The 26,206-nt window shown below is 43.7% G+C and overlaps 1 protein-coding gene across 7 annotated transcripts in view; it reads right to left on the reverse strand.

Annotated features, from left to right (window-relative positions):
- LOC138825615 (myocardin-related transcription factor B-like) overlaps positions 1-26,206 on the reverse strand; it is a 170,813-nt gene that overhangs the window by 41,088 nt on the left and 103,519 nt on the right. The window contains exon 1 of one of the 7 annotated variants that reach the window (XM_070020323.1): positions 8,506-8,772. The exons of the other annotated variants lie outside the window; for them this stretch is intronic. Coding sequence (XP_069876424.1) covers positions 8,506-8,626 — 121 coding nt within the window. The 5' untranslated portion in view covers positions 8,627-8,772. Of the gene's footprint in view, positions 1-8,505; positions 8,773-26,206 lie in introns of those variants that run through there. 7 annotated transcript variants of the gene reach the window in all.

Here is a 26,206-nt window from a genome sequence, read left to right on the forward strand (position 1 = left end):
CTCAGGAGGCTGAGATCTAAGGATCATGGTTCAAAGCCAGTCAGGGCAGGAAATTCTGTGAGACTCTTATCTCCAATAAACCACTAGAAAACGGGAAGTGGCGCTGTGGCTTAATCCGTAGAGCACTTGCCTTGAGCTGAAGAGCGGAGGGACAGTGCCCAAGCCCAGAGTTCAAGCCCCATGACCCACCACTTTGCTTTTTTCCAATTCTTGTACCTCTACAGAATTCTGTGGTGCACTTTTCCTCACTTCTCATTATCCCCAAATTCCTAGATGGAGTAACACTTCTGTGTAAGCGGGACTAGGCACAATTGCTAAGAGGAAAATTCTGTTCCCAGACATTGTCTTTTGAAATCATGCCAGATGCAAGAGACGATGGATGCAGATGACCTTTTATCTATTTCATTCAGAGAAAAAAAAAATTAAGTAATTATGGACCTTTGCCAAGACAATGTGTCTTCATTATTTCCTAAGAAGTCAGGTTCTTTTCTATTACATGCCAACAAAAGAAAAATGCATAGACTTTTGAATATTTAATACTATTTATTTCTTGCCAATAGATTAAAAACAGTATTATCTAAATCAAAGTGCTTTCAACTTTCTCTACCTTTATACAAGCAAAAATTTCATTTTAATCACTATGTTGAAGAAAGCAGACTTGCAATGCTACACTGGAATTATCATTTCTTAGTACCATGGATAGTTCAGATGTCAAATTATTTTCCCCAAATCTCTAAATGGTTCTAAGTGACAAAACCTTAAGACTTCCAATAGAAAGCACCTTAAAATATAATTATTTCACTATCATGTTTGTACCCAATTTTAATTTTTCAACTGATTTTTGAACCAAGATGCTGCTGCTTGTCTCCCTAAGCACTTTCACATTTAAGAATAAATTCCCAAAGGGGAGAGGTGATTATTTGAGGGAAAATTGTTTTACTTCAGTGTGTGAATTTAGGGTCTTAGGTTATTTTGTTCATTTTGAATTTTTTGGCAGTATTAGGGTTTAAACACAGGGCTCTGCACTTGGTAGGTAGGCACTCCACCACTTGAGCCATTCTGCCAGCTGTTTTTGCTGTCATTTTTAAGACAGGGTCTTATATTTATGCCCAAGCTAACTTGGACCTCCTATTTACACTTCTCTCCATACCTGGGATGGCAGGCACATACCACTATGCTCAGCTTTTGCTGTTGATACAGGACCTCACAAAGTACACAGATTAGCCTTCAATAACAGTTCTTCTGATCTCAGCCTCCTTGGCTGATTACAGGCATGAGACAACGCACTTAGCTTTGAAGTTATTTTTGAATTTATCTTGATGGAAGATAAAAGACAAAATGTGATTATGTTGCCTTGAAGAAGCAGCTATGGGCAAAGTGAAGATCATGAGAAAGTAGTGGATACCAGGTTCTTCTCATCTCCATTACAATTCATTTGTGCCACACTGGGGGAGAAACAAAGCACTGCATGCTCTTAGAGAGGTTAACAAGTGGCAAACATACATTAGAGTTCTGGGCATATTTTCAGGGGGTCTAATTTGCCCATTATAAACTAAGATTCCTTTTCCAGTAATTTTTTTTTGTTTGTTTGGTTGTGGGGCTTGAACTCTGGGCTTGGGCGCCATCCCTCAGCTCTTCAGCTCAAGGCGAGCGCTCTACCGCTTGAGCTACTGCGCCACTTCCGGTTTTCTAGTAGGTTATTGGAGATAAGAATCTCACGGACTTTCCTTGCCTGGGCTGGCTTTGAACAGTGATGCTCAGATCTCGAGCCTCCTCAATAGCTAGGATTACAGGCGTGAGCCACCAGCGCCCGGCTTTCCAGTAATTTTTAAAAATGTGATGCAAAGTTACCATAAAAATGTTGGCGTAGGGGCTGGGGAGGTGGCTCAGTGGTAGAGAGCTTGCCTTGCATGTCTGAGGCCCTGGGTTCGATTCCTCAGCACCACATAAGCAAAACGAAAAAAAGCCAGAAGTGGCGCTGTGGCTCAAGTGGTAGAGCGCTAGCCTTGAGCTGAAGAGCTGAGGGACAATGCCCAAGCCCAGAGTTCAGGCCCCACGACCGGACCCCCCAAAAAAAAATGTTGGCATGTCAGTGAGAGCCAGGCTTTCTATACTACTAAGCCAACTTCACCATTGCTTCCTGAGACAAAAGCAGAGTGGTGCATGCACACACAGATGCAGAGCTCAGGCACCACAAAGAGCAGGTAGTTGTGTACCAGGAATTTTCATATCATAACTATTTTCTAGTGAAAAGGGCAGTAGAGACATCAAGCTAACTAAAAATCTGCACCGACCTTTGGCCTAAATAGCAGATGCTACCTCCATTCTACTGCACCTTGTAATGCAGGCTGCTAGCTTGTGGAGAGACGGATTTGGAGCTGCCATCCTCTGCCCGTAAAGAGGTCTCCTAATCTAGAATGCAGCATTTACCCTCTATTAGCAAGGAAAGAGTAAAACTGTAGGAAAAACTGAAGGCTGACAAGACTGCTGTCATTCCAGGCTGCCTCACTGTGGGTTTCCTGCATTGATCTGCAGCATGAGGTCAGGAAGACAATGTTTTCAACACCCAGCCTTGGAAATTTACAGGAGCTCTGATAACTTGCTGGTTGGCTGCTGCCTCTGTTGCCATGGAAACAGACTGCTAAAAATGGGGCATGTTTCTTTAAACTGATCATACCTTCACATAAATCCCTGGCTCCTTTTTGTCAAAAGTTGGAATGAATTTAAAGTACGTTTCTTATGGTATGAAATGAACTATTAAGCCAGGGGCCTAGTACAGATGGGCAGAGACTGCATGAACCATCAAACATACAGAGAACTATCATAATACATCAGGGTTTTTTGGGGGGAGAGGGGTGGTAGTGGTGCTGGTCCTGGGGCTTGAACTCAGGGTAGAGCACCCACCCACTTAGAAAGTATATGATCCTGAGTTCTGAGTTCAAACCACCTCTCCCACCCCCACACCCCCGGCAAAAAAAAAACCCCAACCCCTTAGCATACAGAAATGCTTTCTATATTGTATTAAGTCTTAGTTATAGTTATCAAGGAACATCCATAATGCTTTTACTCATATTGACTCTATTTTATAAAAAGTCCTATTTATATAATCCCAATAGAATAAGATATGTATCAATAAGAATTCACAGGTGTCTAGCTTGAATAGTGTCCTCAAATTCCTATGTGGTTGTGTTTGGAGTGAAGGTGATGTGGGCCAGGAGGTGGGACCTCACCCACTAGGATGCGTGAACTGACAAAAGACAGCAGAGCTCTCCGAGGGGCCACGGAGCGGGCACAAAGCCAGCAGTGGGACAAGATTAGGGGCCCTGCCCAGAAACCCACAGCCTTATGTGATTCCAGCCTCTAGGACTGTGGGAAAAGTGATGCTGTGGTATTTTGTCATTGCAGCCTGGGCTGACAACTCCAGACACAAGAGGAATTCTAAGCTTGGCCTTTTTACCACTCAGGAGCTTGTTTAACAAACCCGATAAAGCCACCATTAGGAAATAACCAAAACCCAATGTTTGAAAGCTTTGAATAACAGCTGTCTGGTGTCATACTGGTCTGTCACCTCACTGAGGTGACACTGTAGCACACTTCTAGGGGGTCTCAGGGGAGCTCTGATGAGGGCGGCCCAGGACAGCCCATCAGCCCATCCCTGTGTGTGTCTGATGAGCCAGCTCAGGACAGAGAGGTCTGCTCTCAAAGCACCTTCCCTGAAGAGATGTGCAGCTCTGCCTGCACACCTGCGGTCCAGGGGAGACCACATGATCGGGGTGCACGTGGACCACTGACTCGTGTCCCAGAAGGCTGGCGTGCAGAGGACCTGAGGGGGGCGCAGGGAGAGGTGATCTGAGACAGCAGGGACTCGGACTTGAAGGTTTTGGATTTTTTCCCAAGCACACTGGACATCCTGGGTAAGGAGTGCGCAGTGGCTTTGGAGACTGTGTGGAGAGCTCTGTGAGTAGGGGAATGGTCCGGCCAGCCACATGTGCCTATTACTGAGCAGCTGAAATGTGGCCAATGTACCCGAGGAAGTGAATTTTTCAATTTTTATTAAGTATTTTAGCCCACTCACCTTGTTTTTTAAGACAGACAGAGTGCCCTGTGAACTCCTGGGCTCCTTCCATCCTCTCAACCTCTGGTACTGATTGATAGCTGGTGCCACTCCCACCACCCACCGGCCACGTGTGGCTGGTGGACATGGCGGGCAGTTCCATGAACTGGCAGCTACCAACTTTATCCAATCTACATTACCAGCGTGGATTACTCAGAATACCTCAAACATTCATCTTCTTTCCAAGTCTACTAACAGATTTGCCTCAAAAACACTGCTAGGGCATTGTTATGTTTCCTTGGCAATCCATTGCAAACTGCCACATGGCAGAACTGAGACCTGGTTCCCCAAATAAGAAACTCTTCCTCGCCCCCAACTCCTGGGTTGAGTTGCCTATGAGACAGTAGTCTAGCAAATCACACGAGTGTGTCTTTAATAGTGACACATTGAATTTGAGGCTGCTGGTGACTTTTAGCCAAGTAACAGTTTTCTTTTTGTGGTACTTTACTGTCAATGCTAGAGAACTCTTTAGGTTAGCCTTCAATTTCCATCCTTTAAGGCCACTGACTACCATTTTGCCTTTGCCAAGTATGCTGTGGCACTGATATTATGTCATTTGTCTCAATAGTGATTCATATTAAAATAATTGTATTACATAATCTCAAGTCAATTGATTTTTCCTGAAAATTCATAATTATCATTTTTCTATTGCCAAGTCAGTGTGGTCTGTAACACCCTTCTTCACTGCAGGTCTACAAATTAATTTTAAATCCTATGTGTGTGGAGCATAATTAGAACATGTTCAAAGCTAAAAGCTGAGATTTCTCCACCACTGCTATGATAAAAGAAGCTAATCTAAGTAGAATGCTATTTTGAATTTGCTCACGAAAATGTGTGACCATTATTACTATTCTTGCCTATAGCAAAAACGTACTTAAGCTCTCCAACTAGTATTTATTGGAAAAATCACGTAAGCACGGACCAACCTGTGGTGATACGGTTTGTTATGCACACGTCCCATGCTGTGGCGGTCTGCACAGTGACTTTCCCGTGGGCTGGGAGTGGCTCTGGGACACAGTACTTGTCTAGCATGTGCAAGACCTGGGAGAGACTGGGGGAGGGGGGCACGTTCGGAGTACACTTCTCTTTTTCATATGTTACTAACATTTCTTGTTGAGGTACTATGAAAATCTCTGAATCTATTCAGAGTCTGTTTCTTCCTGCTCCCGTCCCATATTTTCAGCCAACTACTATTATCCACAGTAACACAAATTAAGAAAAATCCTAATACAAAGAAGCAAGCACCTGAGAGGCAGGATGACTCCAAGTCCCTTCCAGCCGACATTAAGTCAGCCGCTCCAGAGAGCAGGCGGGGTGCGTGTGCGTGCGTGCGTGCGTGCGTGTGTGTGTAGAATTACATGAACCAAAATTGTTCTCTTTCTATCACCTAGAAACTTCCTATTCACTCATTAAAAACAACATCAACAACAACAAACAAACCAAAAAACCCCAACAATCCCAAGTAGGTGGCATGGCTCATGCCTGTAATCCTAGCTATTCCAAAGCCTGAGCCAGCCTGAGCAGGAAAAGCACCTGAGACTCTCATCTCCAACAAACCAATTAACCTTGAGCAAAAGCAGCTCAGGTACAGTGTCCAGGTCCTGAGTTCAAGCCGCACAACTGGCAATAAAAAATAATAAAATCTAGAGGCTGCTTTTTCAAACAGATTTTCTTTTAAAAAACCGACCCTGACAAGGATGAGTAGCAAATCAGATGTGATGGATGGAAATGTAATGCTGGAGGAATAAATGATGAGGCGTTATTGACAGTCACTTATGTATTTGTCTCTGACAAAACAGCGTAGGACTGCCTATCAGACTCTAGGGCACTTTCAGTGATAAACTAATCACAGGTGTTTGCACAACTGCTGGCATACTGACGGCCTTTCAGAAATTAATACAATGCACGTGTAATCCAACACTCAGCGCAGATGAAGCTCCCCAGGGCGCCTTGTCCCTATGTTGCAATCTGTTGTTCCGTGGGACTGTCCGCTGCTGCTCATCTGCAGGCAGCGCCGCTGTGACACAGCCAACTTCAGGGGTTCCGCCCGTCACAGGAACCGAGGTTTTCATATGACCAACCAGCCATTTCCACAAAATTCTCAAAACTGCTCTGGATTTTTTCCCCAAAATAAACCCTGGTCTGAGGTAGCAGATCACACACATTCTCTCTCTCCTCTCTTTCTCTCTCTCTCTCTCTCTCTCTCTCTCTCTCTCTCTCTCTCTCTCTCTCTCTCTCTCTCTCTCTCACACACACACACACACACACACACACTTCCTCAAGAGAAATACTTTAGTCAGATATAAATCAAAGTCCAGTCCAATACAACTGTGGTAAGATGGACAAATTCATCATCCAATCATTTCTGTGCAGTTTTTTGAAACATGAAAGTTCTTTCCTTACCTCTTTATATCTACTTTTAGGATGGTAATAAACAAGCTACTTGGTAAGCATATGCCGGCTGGATTTAAGTGTGTGTGTGTGTGTGTATACATATATATATATATGTATATATATGGAGAGGTAACACAGGATTAGAAAATGAGTGGGAAGAGGATGAGAACCTGCATCAAGGCAGACATCTTGTGTAAACAGCAGGAAATAGATTCTGTTTATCTTCACTGTACAGATGAGGAAAGAAAGGTTCAGAACAATGAACATGGGCAGGGGCACAAAACTAGTCAATGGTACACCTGGGATTTGAACCTGAGGACACTTCACGCCCTAGTCTATCCACATGGTATCACTGCAGCTCCAGCTGTGCTCAGAACTGGGCGGGGGGGGGGGGGGGGAGGACTGGAATCCATCCATTATGAAACTATCAATGCTACTTTGCCATCTGGTAACAATGCCCTACCCCATATTGTACTCATGGTGCTGAGGATCAAATCGAGGCCTGCGCATGTGCCAGACAAGTGCTTTACCCGGAACCAAACCCTAGTTTCTGTCTTTATGCTTTTAATCCTTTCGTTCTATGCTCCTTAACCATTTTCTTCTACCTTTGTGGTTTTCAAGTAGTGTAAAAACTGCTTTGAATATATGGAGCTAATGGGAATACTCAAATGTGACTTAAATGAAACATAGATAAAAGTTAAAGTTTTTTAAAAAGAACAAATGACTTAAAAGTTTTGTTTCCTCAATGTGCCTTAAAAATCTGGTTGGCCTTGATTTTTATGAGTCTACAATAAAGCAAGCTGGGTACAAACAGAAGCAATACACTGTTCAGTTCATGACAGTGGCCGCTGACACCTCATTGTCTATCATTCATTCCCATCCAGGCTCCTCTGGTTCTACACACACCAAAACAAGTTCAAATCCAGTAAGTCCAGCAGCCACTGTCTCTTCTTACAGTTGAAAGTCATAACTATCTGTCATTATATTCTCATATTCTAAACATGGGAGGGAGCAAGGGAGGGAGGAGGGAGAGAGAATAAAGGAATATCCTTTTGGAAGAGGCTCCCAGTGGTCCTTAGGTGGATGAGTTTTTGTAAAATGAACAAGATCTAGAGGGAAGGCGAGGGCAACAGGAGGAAAGGAAAAGGGGTCCCGGGGTCTGTGCTTCCTGAAGTGGGACTTGAAACATAAGGTCAAAGACAGCAGGCATTGGGAGGGGTCTCAAAGTTAGAACAAACTTACTGAGATCCCCGAATTAAGGCCTTAAACCAGGGCCCCTGGTCTCCAGCTACTGGAGCGCAGCATTCCACAGGGGCCTGCCTCGGGCAGTGCCAGGCCAGCCCAGCCAAGTCCCTGCCTTTGGCCATTTTCTTAGGTCAGTCAATCAGTGCTGTGCTTGCTGGTGACAGTAACTAACAGTATTCTCGAGCTTATTCTTTGCTTGCTTTGTTGAAAACAACAACAACAACACTACAAAAACCCAATATACAAAACAAAAACTATGCAATATGCTTTTAAAACAAAAAAAAATTTAAATGTGGTGTGCGTTACGAGCAACTGGCCATCATTCAGGATTTAATGAGAAGCAGCTAGCTCCTTCCTGGCTTTAAACAATACAAATTGCTAATATGTTAAGTGAGGGAAAATTAATTTTCCGGGAATTATGTGTATGCAAACCTAAAAGAAGCACTGCTCTGACTAATGTTGAAAAGGAAATGGCTCCTAAAAAAACAGCAAAAAACAACCATGGGGGAGGACCAGAGAAGAGATACAGGACGAGCCAAAGACGTTCCTGCAATCCGGAGGGCTTCCTCGGTGGGGACGGATGGAATCATCACTGCGGCATGCCCAGCGCTCGCTCCCCGGAGCCCCTTCCAGGACCGGCACGGGCTGTGGAGCCCGGGCGCGGGCGGACCGAGCGGAGGGCAGATACACGGACGGCGGCACGGTACGCGGACAGACGGACACGTGGCCGGCCGCCCGGTCCACAGACTGACCTTCCTTGAGGCTCTTCTGGTGGCTCCCCTCAAGGCATTCCTTCCCCTTCAGGGGCTCGAAACCCCCGGCGGCCAGAATCTCTGGGAAGCCCGGCGGCTGCTTCTTGGAGCTGTCGATCATGGTGAGGCTTTAGGATGCGGAGGCAGCGGCATCGGCGGGAGAAGGCTGGCTCTGCGGGACGCGGCTCCTCGCTCCTCGCACCCCGCACGGGGCGGCCAGGTCTTCCACTAGCAGAGGGCAGCCATCACCCTCCAGCCGCGGCCCGACCCGCACGCGCCGCGCCGCGCCGCGGCCCCAGCTCGCTCCCACGCCCGTCCTCCGCGGGGAGGCGGAGCCGGTGCGCACGGCGCCAGGTCCCGCCCCGCGCCCGCCCCGCGCCCCCGCCCGCAGCCTGACAGCCCCAATCATCCGATGAACACTGAGTCAGGCGGTTAAAAATAAATCCTCCGGTGGTGACGGGAGAGGGCTGCGGATACCCAGAAGACGGGGCCGCGGCCTGCCGTCCCGGGCTCCCGCCGTCCCGGCTCCGGGCTGGAAAACTTCCCACTGCGGCTGGCGAGGGGCGGGCGCCGCCGGCCGCGCTGCCTTTGTACCGGGAGGTGGACACTGCTCCGGCCCGCGGCAGTTCCCCTTCCCGCCGCTAGTCGGCCGAGAGTCCGCGTGGCCCGGCCGGCGAGGGGCCGAGGGGACCAGGACGTGGAGACAGGGCACAGCTACCTGTGGCCGGAGGATGGTGCAGGCGGGCGCCTGTGGGAGCGGCCGCGCCGCGAGCCTCGCGGGCCTTCCCCTTCTCCTAACCAACCATCAGCAGAGTGCCCGAACATTCACTTTCCACTAAAGGCGCGAGTGGACGAATGAGTGAACGGATGAATGAATGGCGTGTAACAGGCGAAGTGCTAATACATCCAAAGCTCCAAACTAGTCCTAGCCCAGCTGACAAAGAACCGCCAATCTGGGGTGAACAACTAGCCGTGGCCTGAGGACAGACAGCGCGGCACCTTCCTAGGCACTCGCACCACCCACTCGGCGGCCGAGGCCGCACACAGATGGGGCTGGAGCTTCGGCCCAGTGCCGGCCTCCCGGGCTGCGGCCTTGGAAGGGGCGGGCGAGCTTCCTGTCAGCCCAACCCCGGCAGGAGGCCTGGCCCGTGCAGGCAAGGCGAGGGGCTGGTTTTAGCACACCTCTCAGACAAGCTCGCACATTCTCCACTATTCTCTCTAGTCCTGAGGCCTGGATTTTGTGAACAAGAATGCCAAACAAGAGCACGGGGCTGCGTTCAAATCCCAGTTTATCCCCCCCCCCCCCCGCTTCATATAAGTAATAAAAAAGCACTATTTTCTGAGGATACATTTTAGGTTGATCACTTAGATATTTTGCAAAGATTATTTCATGCGACCCCCGGCAAAATCTTGTGCTCTCTACCGTTATTTGGACAGTTAGACATTTTATACATCAAGACAATCTGACAAAGCTTGTAGCAGCCTTAGGATTTAACCATGTTTTAGTCCCTCAAAGCTCAAATCTTTCTACTGCAGTTCAGTATATTGCCTCCCTTCTCTAGAATACCACCATTTCCAGGCTTTGTTCTGATCTTTAGACAGATTCATGAGCAGAAGCCAAAACTTTTATGACCTTTTAGTAATTCTACTGGCGAAAGCAGAAGCAATTATAACATAATGATTTTACAGAATTTTAATCTTTTATGAAATAATGTTAATGCTTTATTTAGTGCTTATCATGTGCTATGATCTAAGTGTTTTTCATATATTATCTCATTTATCTTGCCAGTAGATTGGTGGGGTCAACCTCAGATGGAAAAACTGAGGCATAAAAAAATCAAATATTCGAGCCGGGCGCCAATGGCTCACGTCTGTAATCCCAGCTACTCAGGAAGCTGAGATCTGAGGATCCCAGTTCAGAGCCAGCCTGGGCAGAAACATCCTGATACTTATCTCCAATAAACCACCAGAAAACCGGAAGTGGCGCTGTGGCTCAAGTGGTAGAGTGCTTGCCTTGAGCTGAAGAGCTGAGGGACAGCAGCGCCCAGGCACAGAGTTCAAGCCCCACAATCAGAAAAAAAAAAAAAAAAGTTCTGTCAGAGGTGACCTATTTTGTAAGTGGTGGCCAGGACACCAACACAAGTAGACTCCAGGCTCTACATTCTTAACTACTTTGCAAAAGGAATAATGAAACCAGCAAATACCAACATTCCCTTTCCCAGGATGCTGCTTTTAAGTTCTGAAAATGAAGTCTAATGTCACAGGTTCATTCATTTCTCTCTTTGCTGCTGGTAGTTTCCTTCCCTGAATCCTATAGTCTCTACCACCCACCTCATGGCTGCCCTGGATGCCCCCTCCAGCTGATGCTGCTGCTGCAGCTGACCATTCAGGTTCCTCCTCTGCCGAGCCCACTGCCTCTGCTGTCCCCACTGAGACTGGCCAGCCACTATCTCAGCCCCATGTCTTTGGATGGAATTAGGGAGGAAGGAAGGAAGCCTTCGTTCTCTCTCATAAGAGAAGCCCAGGGTCATTCCACTATTCCTGCTTGTTTCTGAGCCCAGTGCTGGACCACCTTCATTGGCATTTGGTTCTGTTGTTACGTGAGACATTGAACTGCAGATGGTATGTGATTAAGGTCATTTAATAGATGCCTATGATCTGCTTCCACAGTGTGTGTGCGCACTTGAAAATGTTTTACTATGAACAAGACTGCTATACATCACGTCAACTTTCCCACCACCCAAGCAAAGATATTTAATAAGCGTGAGAAAAACTGCATGGCTTAGAGTAGCAGCAATCCAAGAAAGACTTTGGGGAATCAGAACACAAACAGACGTGGCTCAGGGGAGCTACACAGAAACTTGGCAGAGCCAATGTATGCTTACAAAGCCGCTGAAGAAAAGACACTCTCTGATGACGCTGTGCCTCAATAAGGAAGACACAGGGCATATTACTAATGGACAAGGCTTCCCTGGTGCCAAACACTCAAAAGCCAAAAATGTAAAGAGCCTGCGGAGAAGCAAGGGCTCCAGAGGCCTCTCTCACCATTCCTGCCATGGAGGGGAGAGAAGAGGACATTCCACCTCGCGCTGCTTTGTAGTCAGCGGGTGAATGGCGCTGCGCTCTGAAGCTTCATCCAGAGGTTGTGGGTGGAAACATTTGATGTGTGCTGAATACATTTTAGTGGAGGTTGTATTCAAGATTTCTTCCAGGGTGCCATATTTCAAGGAAAATACATATTTTTTATCTGTATTCTAAATACTACTGAGAAATACTATACCTTTAGATCACTTCTAAATGGGCATGACATAAACTATTTTTGTAAAAAAAAAAAAGGATTTGAGAGGAAGAATTGAAGAAAAATGTTCTGTTTATACAGAGAATAAAAAGGAAATCAAACTATGCTATCTCTGAAATCAGATAATGTACCTTAAAAGACCTTCATTTTTATCACTAAAATGTGTGCATATATATGTGTGTGTGTATATATGTACATATATATATATGTATGTATGGGCTGCACAGTGACACATTCCTGTAATCCAAGCTACTTAGGAAATGGAGGCAAGAGTTTCAAGAGGCTGAGGTCAACCTGGACTTTACAGTGAGATCCTACCTCTAAAAACTACACATGTAAGAAAATGTGCACACGCACACGCACACATTGAGGGGAGAGATGTCCTGTGGAGTGGGGTTCACAGCTCTGTGCTCTGTCCTCACACTCTCCGTTCTGCTGCACGCTCAGTGGGGGTGTCCTGATGTCCCTGAGTGGAGTGTGCTGGTCTCTCCTCCTGCTCAGAGCAGTGGTACAGATGTGACAGAACCACAGAATATGCCTTATTAGCGTAAAGCCATGTGAGCTCTCCCCTTTACCCAAAGTTTACAGTTAAGTGAAACCCATCTGCTCCACTCAATAACTACTCCTATCATCATGCTACAAGTGAGACCCTGGGAGCTTAAATGACTTGTACATCCGTGGCTTTGAAGAAGTGAACAGAAAACTTTTAACCTAGGTGTATGGCTTGAGTCTCCTTGCTTTTCTCAATGAGCTCTGTGAGAGAATTGAGCCCTCTGCCCAAAGGCATTCACTGTACACAACAAATTAACTTCTAAGAATCTAAAATGATTCACACACTTATTCTTTGGAGAATTGGGAAGTCACTCAAATCACATTTGTAGGATTTCTCTTTCAGAGTCTGGACTGAGAAGAGTATTCCATTGCCCTCTCCCTCCTCCCTGCCCGCTGCTCCTCCCCTTTCAGCCACTGGGTAACCTGGATGGTGTTCAGTACGAGGGAGAAGGGAGAGCTCATTCAGGAGGAGACCTTGGTGGCCTTCCTGAAATCCCTCAGTACAGAAGGCATGGGTGGCAGGCAGCCTCCAGGGTGAAGGAACAGGGAGGGAGAAGCAAGGACAATTACAATTAGTTCTCGAAACAGGGATACTTCCCACAGAGGCTGATAGACTCCACCTATCTAGCAGAACACAAACTGCCATTGAAACAGTGTAACAAAATGCAATGGCTAGATACAAAAATTTAGTTTTGACTTTGGCATACCGGCTCCTATAGCCTTTGTGTTTCTGCACATAAAAGCTTTAAATATGTCTGTTTGTGTGTGTGAGAGAGACAGAGAGACCAGGGATTGAGCTCAGAGGCCTTGTGCTTGCTGGGCAAGGGCTCTGCCACTAGAGCCATACTCTGAGTCTGAAACATACAGTTCTATGCAAATAAATAAAACTCCTGTCCCTTGTCATTTCAAGCAAAACATTCAGAGAAGTTAAAAGTACAAAACAGTGTCTGCAAAACAGAGAAGGCTAAATGTTTTCTATGGCCTAGTGTGCCAGAACTAAAAACCAACACAGAATGGTAATCAGACTTTAACCTGGAAGGCCAAGGTGAAGCATTTTATGGTTTAGATTGACCTCCCTACAGTGATTTACTCTGAATCATCTATCGGGACAAGGGGAAAAGGAGTGGGGACGGGGGGGGGGGGGGGGGGGGGCGGCGGGTGCCTCACAAACAAGGCTGTGGGGTGAGAAGCCTGGAAAGGGAAGGACAGGAAGCGCATGCAGAGAGAACAGTGTGTTCAAAGATACCAAGTCTCAAGGAAGAACAATGCCTGGGGAGCAGTGGAGCCAGGCTGCTGGGCAGGGTGCAGACAGGCACAGGCAAAGGCTAGTCGGGGTCTGCAGGTTGTGGAGCATCTGGGCTTTCTCCTGAAGACAAGCCTCAGGAAGCCACTGGGAACACACTGGGACCCAGGGAATGGCCAGGCCGCAGGCTGTGTGTGCAGTACGGGAGGATCACACCGCCTGGGTGGCAGAGATGTTCTCCCCACAACATGGGTACTATTTTGGTTTTTGGGTTCCAGATAAATACCTTTCCACTGACTAATCTAGAACCATTTATTTTAAAAAGACCATTTCTCCTCTACAAATGGCTCATATTTATAATACACAAGTGGCTGGGTATTATCTCTTCTCTACTCTGCCTCACTGTTGATGAGTAAATCCTCTGGTTTTGCTCTTTCAAGACAGCATGGCTACACTTGGCTGCAACTCACTGCTCTTAAAAAAGAGCCACACAGCAACAAATACATCTAGCCAATTAGCAACAAATACATTTAGCTTTCAAGTATTGGCTCATAAATAAAAGAACCAGAGATTCTTAGCAAAAGGGTTAATTTTAAGACTAGGTCAACAAAAGTATAAGGGAATCCTAAAGTATCTTGTGCTAAACATGAACATTAATAGGTTAAAAAGGATATAAAAGAGAAATAGGTAAAAAGAGTCAAAATAAGGGGATCTAATTGTCCACATCTGTGACAATTTGTACATTCAAAACTATAGCAGTAATGGATAAGACCATTCCAATTTCAAAAATTAAGGACTCTAAGTCCATAGCAATTCCTTCCTTAGAGAAGGTGGCTATTCTTTTCAGAAGAATGCCAACTGTCAGAGAAAAAACTGTGTCAGAATTAGAAGATCATTTTGCAAGTCACTCTATAATAATTTATTTAAGTGAGAACTGTCAGTTTAACCATGAATATAAGGTGTCTGGGACACAGAATGGTTTCAAGGCACAGTCCACAGATTACTTATTATAAAGAAGAAAGGCATATTACATAGAAAAGGAAAGGAGAATATTATATAGAAAAGGAAAGGAGAATGTCATCTTCACTAAGTGTCCACACAATCTCACCAACAGTGGGTCCAACTGTCACGTTCCTTCTAATGTGATTCATGGAGATGAAGCACCTATGTTTCTCACTGAAAATGTTGAACATGAACTGACCAAGCTAATCCAAACTGGGGTCATCCTATAAAGTAACTAGTTGTTCAAGAACACTGTGAAACACTAAAAACAAACCAGAGAACTGAACTACACTAGAAGAGTTTAAAGGTGTAAAACAGCTAACACACTGAGTTAAGTGGATTAGATCCTGGCTTAAAGAAATGATATGGGACATTATCAGGGTGAGTGGAGAAGTAGAAAAATAGGTCAATTAAAAACTATTTTACTGATGGTACTTTTTTATTTTTTCGTCAGTCATGGAGCTTGAACTCTGGGCCTGTGCGCTATCCCTCAGCTTGTCAGCTCAAGGCGAGTGCTCTACCTCTTGAGGCACAGTGGCACTTCTGGTTTTCTAGTGGTTTATTGGAGATAAAGAGTCTCACAGACTTTCCTGCCAGGGCTGGCTTTGAACCATGATTCTCAGATCTCAGCCTCCTGAGTAGCTAGGATTACAGGCATGAGCCACTGTTGCCCGGCTGATAGTACTTTTTTGAGGGTGATAAGGATATATGTAGTATATAAGAGAATGTATTCTGACATATTTGGGCATGCCTGTAATTTACTCATAATCCTTAAAATTACCAAGCAGCTCTAACTTTGGCAGTTTAAAAAAGTATGCAAAAAGACTATTGTCTTATTATGAGAAGTCATTTAAGAAAAATGCTAATTTATATTGAACAGAAAAGATAGAGTTGATTTACAGAACTAGTAGATTTTTTTCACTCTCTTGATGTCAAAGAAAACTTGCCGTAAGAGAGTGATCGATTGTAAGCTCTTGATTTTCCTGGAAATAAAAATATATTTGCTTAAAAGATTTAAAAGAACAAAAGGATTATTTGCTCATCTACTGAAAGGATTTTTTAACTTTTATTTCATTTATTTAGCTGAGTACCTTCAATGAGCATATACAGGACACAGAGCACATTTCTGTATTCAAAATCACCGTGATGCCTGCTTGGAAAATGATTTTTTTTCTAGCATGGCTACATTTTCTGAGAAGAGTGCGAAGTGGGATGCAGTACAAAAAGAAGGTAATGAAGACTAGGATGGATTCATTTCCATGCATGTCCACGTGAGTACTTCAGTGCACACGTACATATCTATATACTATCATATATATATATATATATATAAACACACATATGTATGTACATAGGTTCAACCAGTGCATGCATATGGTATAATATATATATATATGATTGTGCGTGCATATATATACACACACACACACTCAATCTTGACTATTTTAATGAGGTAGATGGTTAAGCAGAATGTTTTAATCTTTAGAATGTTCTTATTTATTTGACAGTACTGGGGTCTGAGATCAGGATCCTGTGTCCATGTGCTTACTATCAAGTGTTCTACCCATGAGTGACACTTCTAGCCCTTTGACTGCCATTCTTTTTCAGATAGGGTCTCCCTTTTGTCTGGAACTGGCATTGGACCCTGATCCTCCAATCCACAGCCTCCCGAGTAGCTGGAATGTCAAGTATAAGCCACATACTTGGCTTCAGGAGACTTTAAAAGAAAAATTATACTGCTGAAGTAAAATCTTCCACTTATGTTAATTTTATATATAGTCATTTATTTTTATTTGCTTTATGCAAAAGAGAAAAGCCACAGACTACCTTAAAAATGTCCTTGTTTGAGCTTTCAATTAAAACCAATCTTTTTGAGGCTGGGAAGGCGGCTCAGTGGTAGAACGCTTGCCTTGCGTGCCTGAGGCCCTGGGTTCGATTCCTCAGCACCACATAAGCAAAAAGAAAAAAGCCGGAAGTGGCGCTGTGGCTCAAGTGGTAGAGCGCTAGCTTTGAGCTGAAGAGCTGAGGGACAGCGCCCAGGCCCAGAGTTCAGGCCCCACGACTTGACCAAAAAAAAAAAAAAAAAAAAAAAAAAAAGATAAAACCAATCTTTTCTTTTGCACTAGCACTCTTTATAATTTCAGAGCCAACTGTGTCATTAAAACCTCTTTTTTATTAGCTGGTCTCCTTTACTTTATTAAAACCTCCTCTCAGTTTATAGGTCTTATAAAATTAAGAACCTACCTCATGGGTAAAAGGCTTTGCCTAATGAGCAGGGGGAACCTCTACCTCCTGGCAAATTAGGGGTTTAACTTGGCTAGCTACCGGTTGGTTGTAGGCTCTTGGTTTGGTGAGGAGAAAACACGTGGACAGAGCCTTGTTAGTAGGTGGATCTAGAGAAATACCTGTTGGTGGTTACATTTTCAAAGAGAGTGAGGGAAAAAAGTGGTATGTTTTTGTAAGAAAATGCAGGATAACAGAGAAGGCCAGAATATGATGTTAGGTATTTAATTATATGATTACAGCCCTTAGAAAAGCAAAAGAATGGGAGAAGAGCACCTTATAAAAAGTATATTACTTAAAAACAAAAATCTTTTGGAAAAGATTCTGTTGGCACATTTTACTTGCTACAAAGCAAGATCCTATCTCAAAGACTTAAACAAACAAAAAGAAAAGATAGGAGTATTACATATTTAGGTAAATGGCCAACCATAATTTGATGTAATTCATTCAAGGACTTTCTTATGCATACATATGCTTTCTTTTCTTGAGGTGCATATATGGGGCAGAGGGAGAGGATGGCAGGATGCTTAACCAAATGGTTAGTTACATTCATGATAAATCCATAGTTTTTATTTCTTGTTTATCGCAATATAACAAGATATTCTTGGCAAGAAAATTCCCATTTAACACACATATGAGAAGAAAAACAGAAGCTTTACTTATCTCCTAATGGTTGTTTCACCTAATTGAATCAGTCAGTTCTTTATTAATGAAGTTAGGATTCTGTAAACCAGAGAAACCTTTCATTGTTAATTTTTTTTTTGAAGGAAGGAAGGGAGGGAGGAAGAAAGGAAGGAAAGGAAAGGAAGAAAGGAAGGAAAGGAAAAAAAGGAAGGAAGGAGAGGAAAAAAGGAAGGAAGGAAAGGAAAAAGGAGGAGGGAAGGAAGGAAGAGAGGGAGGAAAGTGGGAGGGAGGAAGGAAGAAAGAAGGAGAAAGGGAGGAAAGAAAAAAGGATAGGAGGAAAGGAAGGAGGGAAGGAGGGAGGAAGGAAAGGAAAAAAGGAAGGGAGGAAGGAAGAGAGAAAGGAAAAAAGGGAGGAGGAAAGGAAGAGAGGGAAGAAGGAAGGAAGGAAGGAAGGAAGGAAGGGAGGGAGGGAGGGAGGGAGGGAGGGAGGGAGGGAGGGAGGGAGGGAGGACCTTTTAAACAAACGATATTCTGCCTCTAGCTCCCAGTACCAAGAGGTTTTTCTCACAACTTGCTAGACATTTTGTCAGCTTCACAGGTTCAGGGTTACATGTCTCACTTTGTAACAAACAGTTCATTCACTGACCAAGAAGTACAGAACACTTTGGTGTGCCCTGAAAGGCTGGGTCTGAGTGGATCCAAAAAAAATGGCTTTGCTGTCCCAAGTCTAGTCTGAAAGCTCAGTTACACCTATCAAGAGTGGATGTGTGTTTCTAACCCGGTGTTTTGGCAAGTGATAGAAGCAAGCCCTGAACTTCACCTCCTTCCACAAGAAACTTGACAAAATACACGAAGTAACTGCTTTCACACATTGTGAAACAGGTAATAAGGGAGAGAGGTTGCTACTAAGGGAAGGGCAAGGAAGGGAAGGGATGGGAAGGAAGGGCCTTAGCTTTCTGCTTGGAGGCAATACCCAGTCCCCGGGTTTGAGAAGCTGGAAGTTAGAGTAGCCAGTCGGCTTGTGGAGCTTAGGAGACAGAGGAGAGCCAGGGAAGGCAGGGAAGCTAGAAGTATAGGGCAGAAACCAGGAGGTCCAGAAACCCACCTAAAGGTATCCTTGATCCTTTGCTGTACTAGGCTATATGTACATGGAGTAAAACCTCACAGGGTTGGGAAGAAATAGCCAGGGTCTATAAGCTGAACCACCCGAGTGCATACTGGTTCGAGCTCTCCCCAGCCGGGGTGCAAAGTCCTCTCTGGGCATTCAGCAGACATTCTAAATGGTCAGCCCTGGTTGTGGAAGCACCATCTCTGGCATGAATGCCACACTAGATCTTTCCTAGGAAAGGTCTTGAGGGCAATCCAAAAGCAACTCAGCTGCGTACCAAATCACAGCACAACATCCTCTAAAGGAAGACAACAAAATAAAATCCAGACCCTCAGCAATGTAACATTCACAGTGGTATATTAGGAAAACAAAAAACAAAAAAAAATCAACCAACTACACACTACTTAACAAGAAGCAGGAAAATGTGACTTGTTTAACAGGAGACAAATTCATCAATAAAAAGGAGGACAAAAACTGGAACTATGAACAGCTATATAGCTATGGAAAAGCATTTTAAAGAAAACATGATCATAATAAGGATGTGGGGGGAGAAATGGACAATGCAGAAAAGAACAAAATGGAACTTCTAGATAAAAAAACTCTAATATTTAAGATAAACATTTTATTGGGTGGGATCAGCAATATATGAGATCTACCTTAGGTAAGACCAGAAAAGTCTTAAAAACAAAAAGTGGAGCTAATAAGACATTACAAAAATTAAAGTGTAATCTTTATAAAAGGCCCCCCCCCAAAAAAAAAAGAAAAAGAAAAGAGGGAACAGAATGGACCAACAAAATCCAGTGTAAGACAAACTTAAACATAACTGTGGTAGGTAACCCCAGTAGTGGCCCCCAGTGATCCCTTCCTTATGGTATTTATGGTCTTAATCCTCTCCCCTTGAATAATGTGTTTCTAATCAATAGAACATGGCAACATTGAGGAAATGCTACAAAAGACTCAGAGTTTTGCTACTGCAGGACAGAGTAAGAGAGACACTTGAACTTAAAGGCACAGGCAGGAACTTCCTGAACAGAGAGAGTCCTAGGGTCACAACAAATTGGAGAGAGACTGGACAAATGGGACTACCTTAAAATAAAAAGTTTCTGCACAGACAAAGAAATAGCAACCAAACTAGAAAGACAGCCAACTAATTGGGAAAAAATGTTTACCAGCAAAATATCAGACAAGGGTCTAATATCCATTATATGCAGGGAACTTAAGAAACTAACCCCTCACAAATCTAACAAACCAATCATGAAATGGGCAAGGGAACTAAAGAGAGACTTCTCAGAAGAAGATATAAATGGCAAAGAAACAGATGAGGAAATGTTCATCATCCCTGGCTATGAAGGAAATGCAAATAAAAACAACACTGAGATACCACCTTACCCCAGTCAGAATGGCTCACATCGCTGGAGGGGATGTGGAGAAAGAGGAACCCTACTGCGTTGCTGGTGGGAATGTATACTAATACAACCACTTTGGGAAACAGTCTTGAGATACCTCAGAAAGCTAAATATAGTCCTCCCTTATGACCCAGCCATACCACTCCTAGGCATATATCGTGAGCAACAGGAACCAGTATACAAAGACACATGCACCTCCATGTTTACTGCAGCACTGTTCCACAATAGCCAAGATTTGGAAACAACCCAGATGCCCCACTACTGATGAGTGGATACAAAAATTGTGGTACCTATACACAATGGAATATTATGCAGCCATTAGAAAGGACAAAATAATGGCATTTGCAGGGAAATGGTTGGAACTAGAGCAGATTATTTTGAGCGAAGTAAGCCAAGAACAAAGAGACAAACAGCACATGGTCTCCCTGATATGTGGATGCTAAAGCCAAAATACAAGAAGATATGGCAAACAGGACTCAAGAAACAGACAGCCCCCCATTTTGTCATATCATTGCTAAATGACTCCATGTTCTGGACCATATATATGGTAGATATGTGCACGCAACAGAGGGAAGCCGGAGGAGGAACAGAATAGGTGGGAACAGCCCACACTGAGCAAAAGGGAAGACATGTAACCATCACCTGATGTGGAAAAAAATAACTTGTAATGTCAAAGCTCATAGAATTCAAACTATATAGACCATGATACTGACAATTTGCCTTGTGAAAATTAAAATGTGTTTGTAACTCTAAGTATCACTATTCCACAATACTGTGAAATTTATATAATCACCTAATCTCAATTAAAGAAAAAAAAGTGAGAGAAGGGATGACAATGCTGTCAGACACTATGTACTCATGTTTTGTAGAATGGCAACTTTTTTTTTTTTGTCGGTCGTGGGGCCTGAACTCTGTGCCTGGGCGCTGTCCCTCAGCTCTTCAGCTCAAGGCAAGCACTCTACCACTTGAGCCACAGCACCACTTCTGGTTTTCTAGTGGTTTATTGGAGATAAGAGTCTCACAGAGTTTCCTGCCCGGGCTGGCTTTGAACCGTGATTCTCAGATCTCAGCCTCCTGTGTAGCTAGGATGACAGGCGTGAGCCACCGGTGCCCGGCTAGAATGGGAACTTCTTTGTACAACTACTTAAAGATAATAAAAGTAAAAAAAAAAAAAAAAAAAGACTCAGTTTTGCCTTGCGAGGCTATTTGACACAGGCTTTAAACAAGCTGGCATGCTGGGGACACCCAGGTGAGGGCCGCCAACAGCAGCCAGCAAGGAACTGATGCCTGCAGGCCTCACAAACAGCATCTTGCTAAGAATAGTATAAGTAAGCTTAGAAGCGGCCCCTTTTCCAGCTCAGCCCTGGCTGACACCATCTCCCGGCTCCCAAGAGACCCTGAGGCAGAGGCAACCAGCTAAGCATGCCTGCACCCTGACCCACAGAAACAGAGCTGAGAAGAAACATGTGCTGTGGTACTAAGCTGCTGAGGTTTCAAGCAATTTGTTTCATAGTAATAGTTCAGCAATACATCAGACATATTCCCTTCAATGTTACTGTTGAAACACGGCAATAAGATTATCAGGTTACAATTTCAAAAAGAGAGATCTAGCTATATGCTATATATAGATATAGATATCTAGATATAGATATATATGCTATAAGTAAACCATTTTATAGCTACAGATGAGTTGAGGGCAAAACCATGGAAGATGGTAGCTCACATCAGGCTAGATGAAGAAATCCAGAATGGCTGTATTAGTATGAGAAAGTCGACTTCAGAGGGACCATTACCAAGGAGGGAAGAAGGCTCGATAATGGGGAAGGGATCAGTTCATCAAGGACTTGCGTCAAAGCCTCAAAACACATGAAACAGAAAACATACTGAAGTAGAAATGAACACATTAGGTTGGGTGTTGGTGGCTCACACCTGTCATCCTAGCCACTGAGGCTGAGATCTAAGGATCGCGGTCCGAAGCCAGCCTAGGCAGAAAAGTCCCCATGAGGGGCTGGGAAGGTGGCTCAGTGGTAGAGCACTTACCTTGCATGCCTGAGGCCCTGGGTTCGATTCCTCAGCACCACATAAGCAAAAAGAAAAAAGCCGGAAGTGGCGCAGTGGCTCAAGTGGTAGAGCGCTAGCCTTGAGCTGAAGAGCTGAGAGACAGTGCCCAGGCCCAGAGTTCAGGCCCCACGACTGGACCCAAAAAAAAAAAAAAAAAAAATCACAAAAGTCCCCATGAGACTCTTATCTCCCCAGGAAACCAGAAGTAACACTGTGGCTCAAAGTGGTATAGTGCTAGCCTTGAACAAAAAGAGCTCAGAGACAGTGCCTAGGACCCGAGTTCAAGCTCCATGGCCAACAAAAAACAAATTTACGATGGAAGTGGAAGTTTCCAATATTCCCCCAACCCTTGGTGGAACAAGAAAAAAAGGAAATCCATGAACAGGGACACTGCAGACTTGGACAACTGTATCAATTCAACCTACTGGGCCTACTAGCAAAAATATTGGCTGTACCCTCAAAGGTACCTAAAATAGTCAGTCATTTACAAAATACACATATTTACGTGAGAAAGTATAAACCATTTGTGTGTCTTCACTGAAGAAAATAAAAACCATAGTACTTTCTATATGCACTGGGCTTTGAGAATCATAATTAAGTCCTTAGATTTCTTTAAATTTCATTTTTTAAAAATCCTAACTTGATTTGATTCATGGAAGTTTAAACATCTTCCAAATTACAACGTTCGGGTATCCAAGTCAAATTTTGAACGTTTTAAGGTTTTAAGCATCTTGCTCCATGGGGGTTCAGAAAGCACTCACTAGTCAATTAGCCAGACACCCCCTCTTCTACCCACAGACAGCAAACATGCAATTATGCCCCATCAGCAAATTGTTATTTAACCAAATTCCACTTCTTTGGAAAAAAAAGGAAATTAACAGATATATAAATGTTGAAGACTGTGTTAAAAATATATTTGAAATGCAGTATTTTCTCATGTTATGAATACCACTGCTTGTTCATTCTTTCTTTCCTTCCTTCCTCTCCCCCTCTCCCTCCTTTTCTTCTCCTTCTTCTCCTCCTCCTCCTCCTCCTTCACAGAGATGAGGACTGAACTCAGGGCCTCTAGGCAAGTACCCTTCCACTGAGCTAAATCCCCAGCCTGCACTGTTACTCTTGGCTTGAGAAAAACACCTTCCTGTGTACATATTTTTCAGCATACAGTATATACCTTATCTATATTTTAAACATTAATCAAGAGCCATACAATTCTCTAGGACATTCTATTATTTATTGCTGACCAATTTCGTACTTTGATTTCATTTCTTTTTTTTTTTTTAAACTTTAAACCTAAGGTAACCTAGAGTAGCCTGGGCTTCTCTTTTTTAGAATAAAATGAATTTTCACTTTTACTACTAATTTTAAGAGGCTAGCTTGAGATCATAAATCAATTTATTTGTTTATATTCCATTTTTTAAACTTATTCAAAATATATTACATTCCAACAAGAGAATCAAATGTCAAATAAGGACTCTGATTGTGCAGGGTCTCTAATTTAATAGAACTCTATGGACTTACCTAAGGATCACCACTTTGAAGAAAAACATGCAGACAGAACAAAACAAAACACAAAATCTCACAACAAGCCTGCCTCCGCACCGCACCGCACTCTGGAGCACGGTTCACCTCTGGAATGGGTCTCAGCAGTTAAGGCCAACTACAATCCAAACAAATGCTAATTACCCACTCATTTCCTTAAGTTATTCAGGCTCCAGATCTCTAGGGTTCTGCCCTTCTCATGTATTTTTAGCACTATATTCTTTTTTTTTTTTTAAAGAAATGTGTAATAATACACAGTAAAGTATCTTAAGGGGATCCAGATGGAGTGAAAACGCTCTGCAGAGCCACCCCCACGGGTGACCTCAAGCCCTGTGTGGGGCAGCCGCCACCGACCCAGATCCTCAGGGGAACTCTCTGACACAGGAGCTGATGCTGCTCTCGCCGTCCCAAAGGTCACTGTGAAACACTTACAGATTCTTAACATACATATTGGTTTGTTAAAAGAGGATTTACCAATTTAACCTAATTCTTTGTTAAATGATTGGGCTAAAAAAATGAAAAAAAAATAGAGATATGATTATGACATAGGTTCCCTGGAATCAAAATGAAAGTGATAAAGAATGTAGAAGATGACTTAGAACAAGAAACTTGGTAACTGTTTTATTGCTACTGGATCCCAGGTCTTCTATACAGTACTTACTATATACGTCTCTCATGCCTTAGGAGTCTCAGCAATCATATCTACTTTCTAACTTCCTGGAACAAGGAGAGAAGAAGAAAACCTATAAATCAGCCCCTGATGACAGGGGGTCTGTTCAGGAGTTTACCAAATGGAATGACCCTACTGGAATTCCTTCAAGCAGCCTGTGAAAACGTCAGAATGGAGTCTTGTTTTAGAGGTCAGAGTCCCTAGAGGGCTCTGAGTTTTGGCCTGTTTGTCTTTTCACATGCCTTACTATTGGAAAATCTTTCCTTGTAGACACTGACTGATGCCCAGAGAATGTGAGGATTGTGGGAACTGGCAGTACCCATAGGAGACGAACTTCATGGGAAACCCATGCCTACTGCCCAGGCCCACTCAAGAGCGCATCAGATAAGCTGCTCTTCAAATACTATGACGGACACGAGATACATTAGGAAACTGTGTCATTCTGATCTCTACAAAGAAACACTCATGGAATAGGGGCAAAAATTACTGGAACTATTGAAATAAATATTTTAATTCAAATACTAACTTTGTGCTCTATACCAACACCAAAAGAGATGAACTTACCTAATAGTTGAGGGGTGAGACCTCCCCCCCCCCCCGACTTGAAGGTGAGCAAACTGAGACAAAGGCAGAAAAATCACAGCAAGTACTGGTAAGGCCAGGACCAAGACTCAGCCAAGGTGGCCTCAGAGTTGTGCATGTGGCCGCCGTCCTGGCATGTGTGGATCAGGCACATCACGTGAGGCTGGGTGGCCAGTCCAGCCATGAAGGCACTAGTCACTTTTCATGTTTTATCTCAGTTGTTCTCCAAACAGCCAAATGACCATTTCAACTCTTAGCCTACAATTATCTCTAGAAGAAGCTGGTTTAACGAAGGAGGGGTACAGAATCTGACCTTGTGAGAGCCCTCTCCATTGAGTGGGTATTTGGCCTGGGATACAGCCTAGCCTGTCTGGTATGTGTAAGGTCCCAAGTTCTCCTTATCCTCAGCCATCTGCAGGTATCAACCTCACATTAATTCTCTGTACAAGGTCAGGGGGTTACCTTTAAAGATCTATGTATCCAATAATTAACTTTATGAGTCAACTCACTTTTAAAATGCCAACTTTGTATTAGAGGCATAAAATCTAGAGATTATTTTAGGGTAAGAGATGTAATGATCATTCAACAAATGTTATTCCTAACAATAATGAAAATATCCTTATTTTCATCCTTGGAACATCAACTTTTTAATCCTTTGAAAGATCAGAGTATCGGGCATAGCAAATGTTTCTTTTTTTTGGGGGGGGGGTCGGTCGTGGGGCCTGAACTCTGGGCCTGGGCACTGTCCCTCAGCTCTTCAGCTCAAGGCTAGCACTCTGCCACTTTGAGCCACAGCACCACTTCCGGCTTTTTTTTTCTTTTTGCTTATGTGGTGCTGAGGAATCGAACCCAGGGCCTCAGGCATGCAAAGCAAGCGCTCTACCACTGAGCCACCTTCCCAGCCCCAAATGCTTCTTATCTCTAGTACTTGATGGTATCGATCAGTTATCTTCCTGACAAAGGGTCAGACTATGTCGCTTTCCTTGTTAGGCTTCTATTAAACACAGATATTGTATGTCAAAATTTTAAGCTAATGAATACAGATAGTAGCATCATCTTAATGAAAACAACATACATGACCATAAAAGAACAAACAATTTGGACTTTAAAAAAGCTGAAATATTGCCTTTTGAACTGAGATTCTGATGCTACAATCAAAACAACACATACCTGCCAACTCTTGAAAACCAAGAATAGGAAAATATTACATATTCTAAATTAGACACATTATTTTGGAGAATAATATAAATTGAAGCAATTTCTCCTTCCTTTCAAGGGAAGTCTGATGCATTGAGAGAGCTGGCATGTATGTTTCATGATTCTGCAAGGTCCG

This window comes from Dipodomys merriami, unplaced genomic scaffold (assembly GCF_024711535.1).
Source record: "Dipodomys merriami isolate MVZ:Mamm:240054 unplaced genomic scaffold, mDipMer1.0.p SCAF_138, whole genome shotgun sequence".
Lineage (NCBI taxonomy): Eukaryota > Metazoa > Chordata > Mammalia > Rodentia > Heteromyidae > Dipodomys > Dipodomys merriami.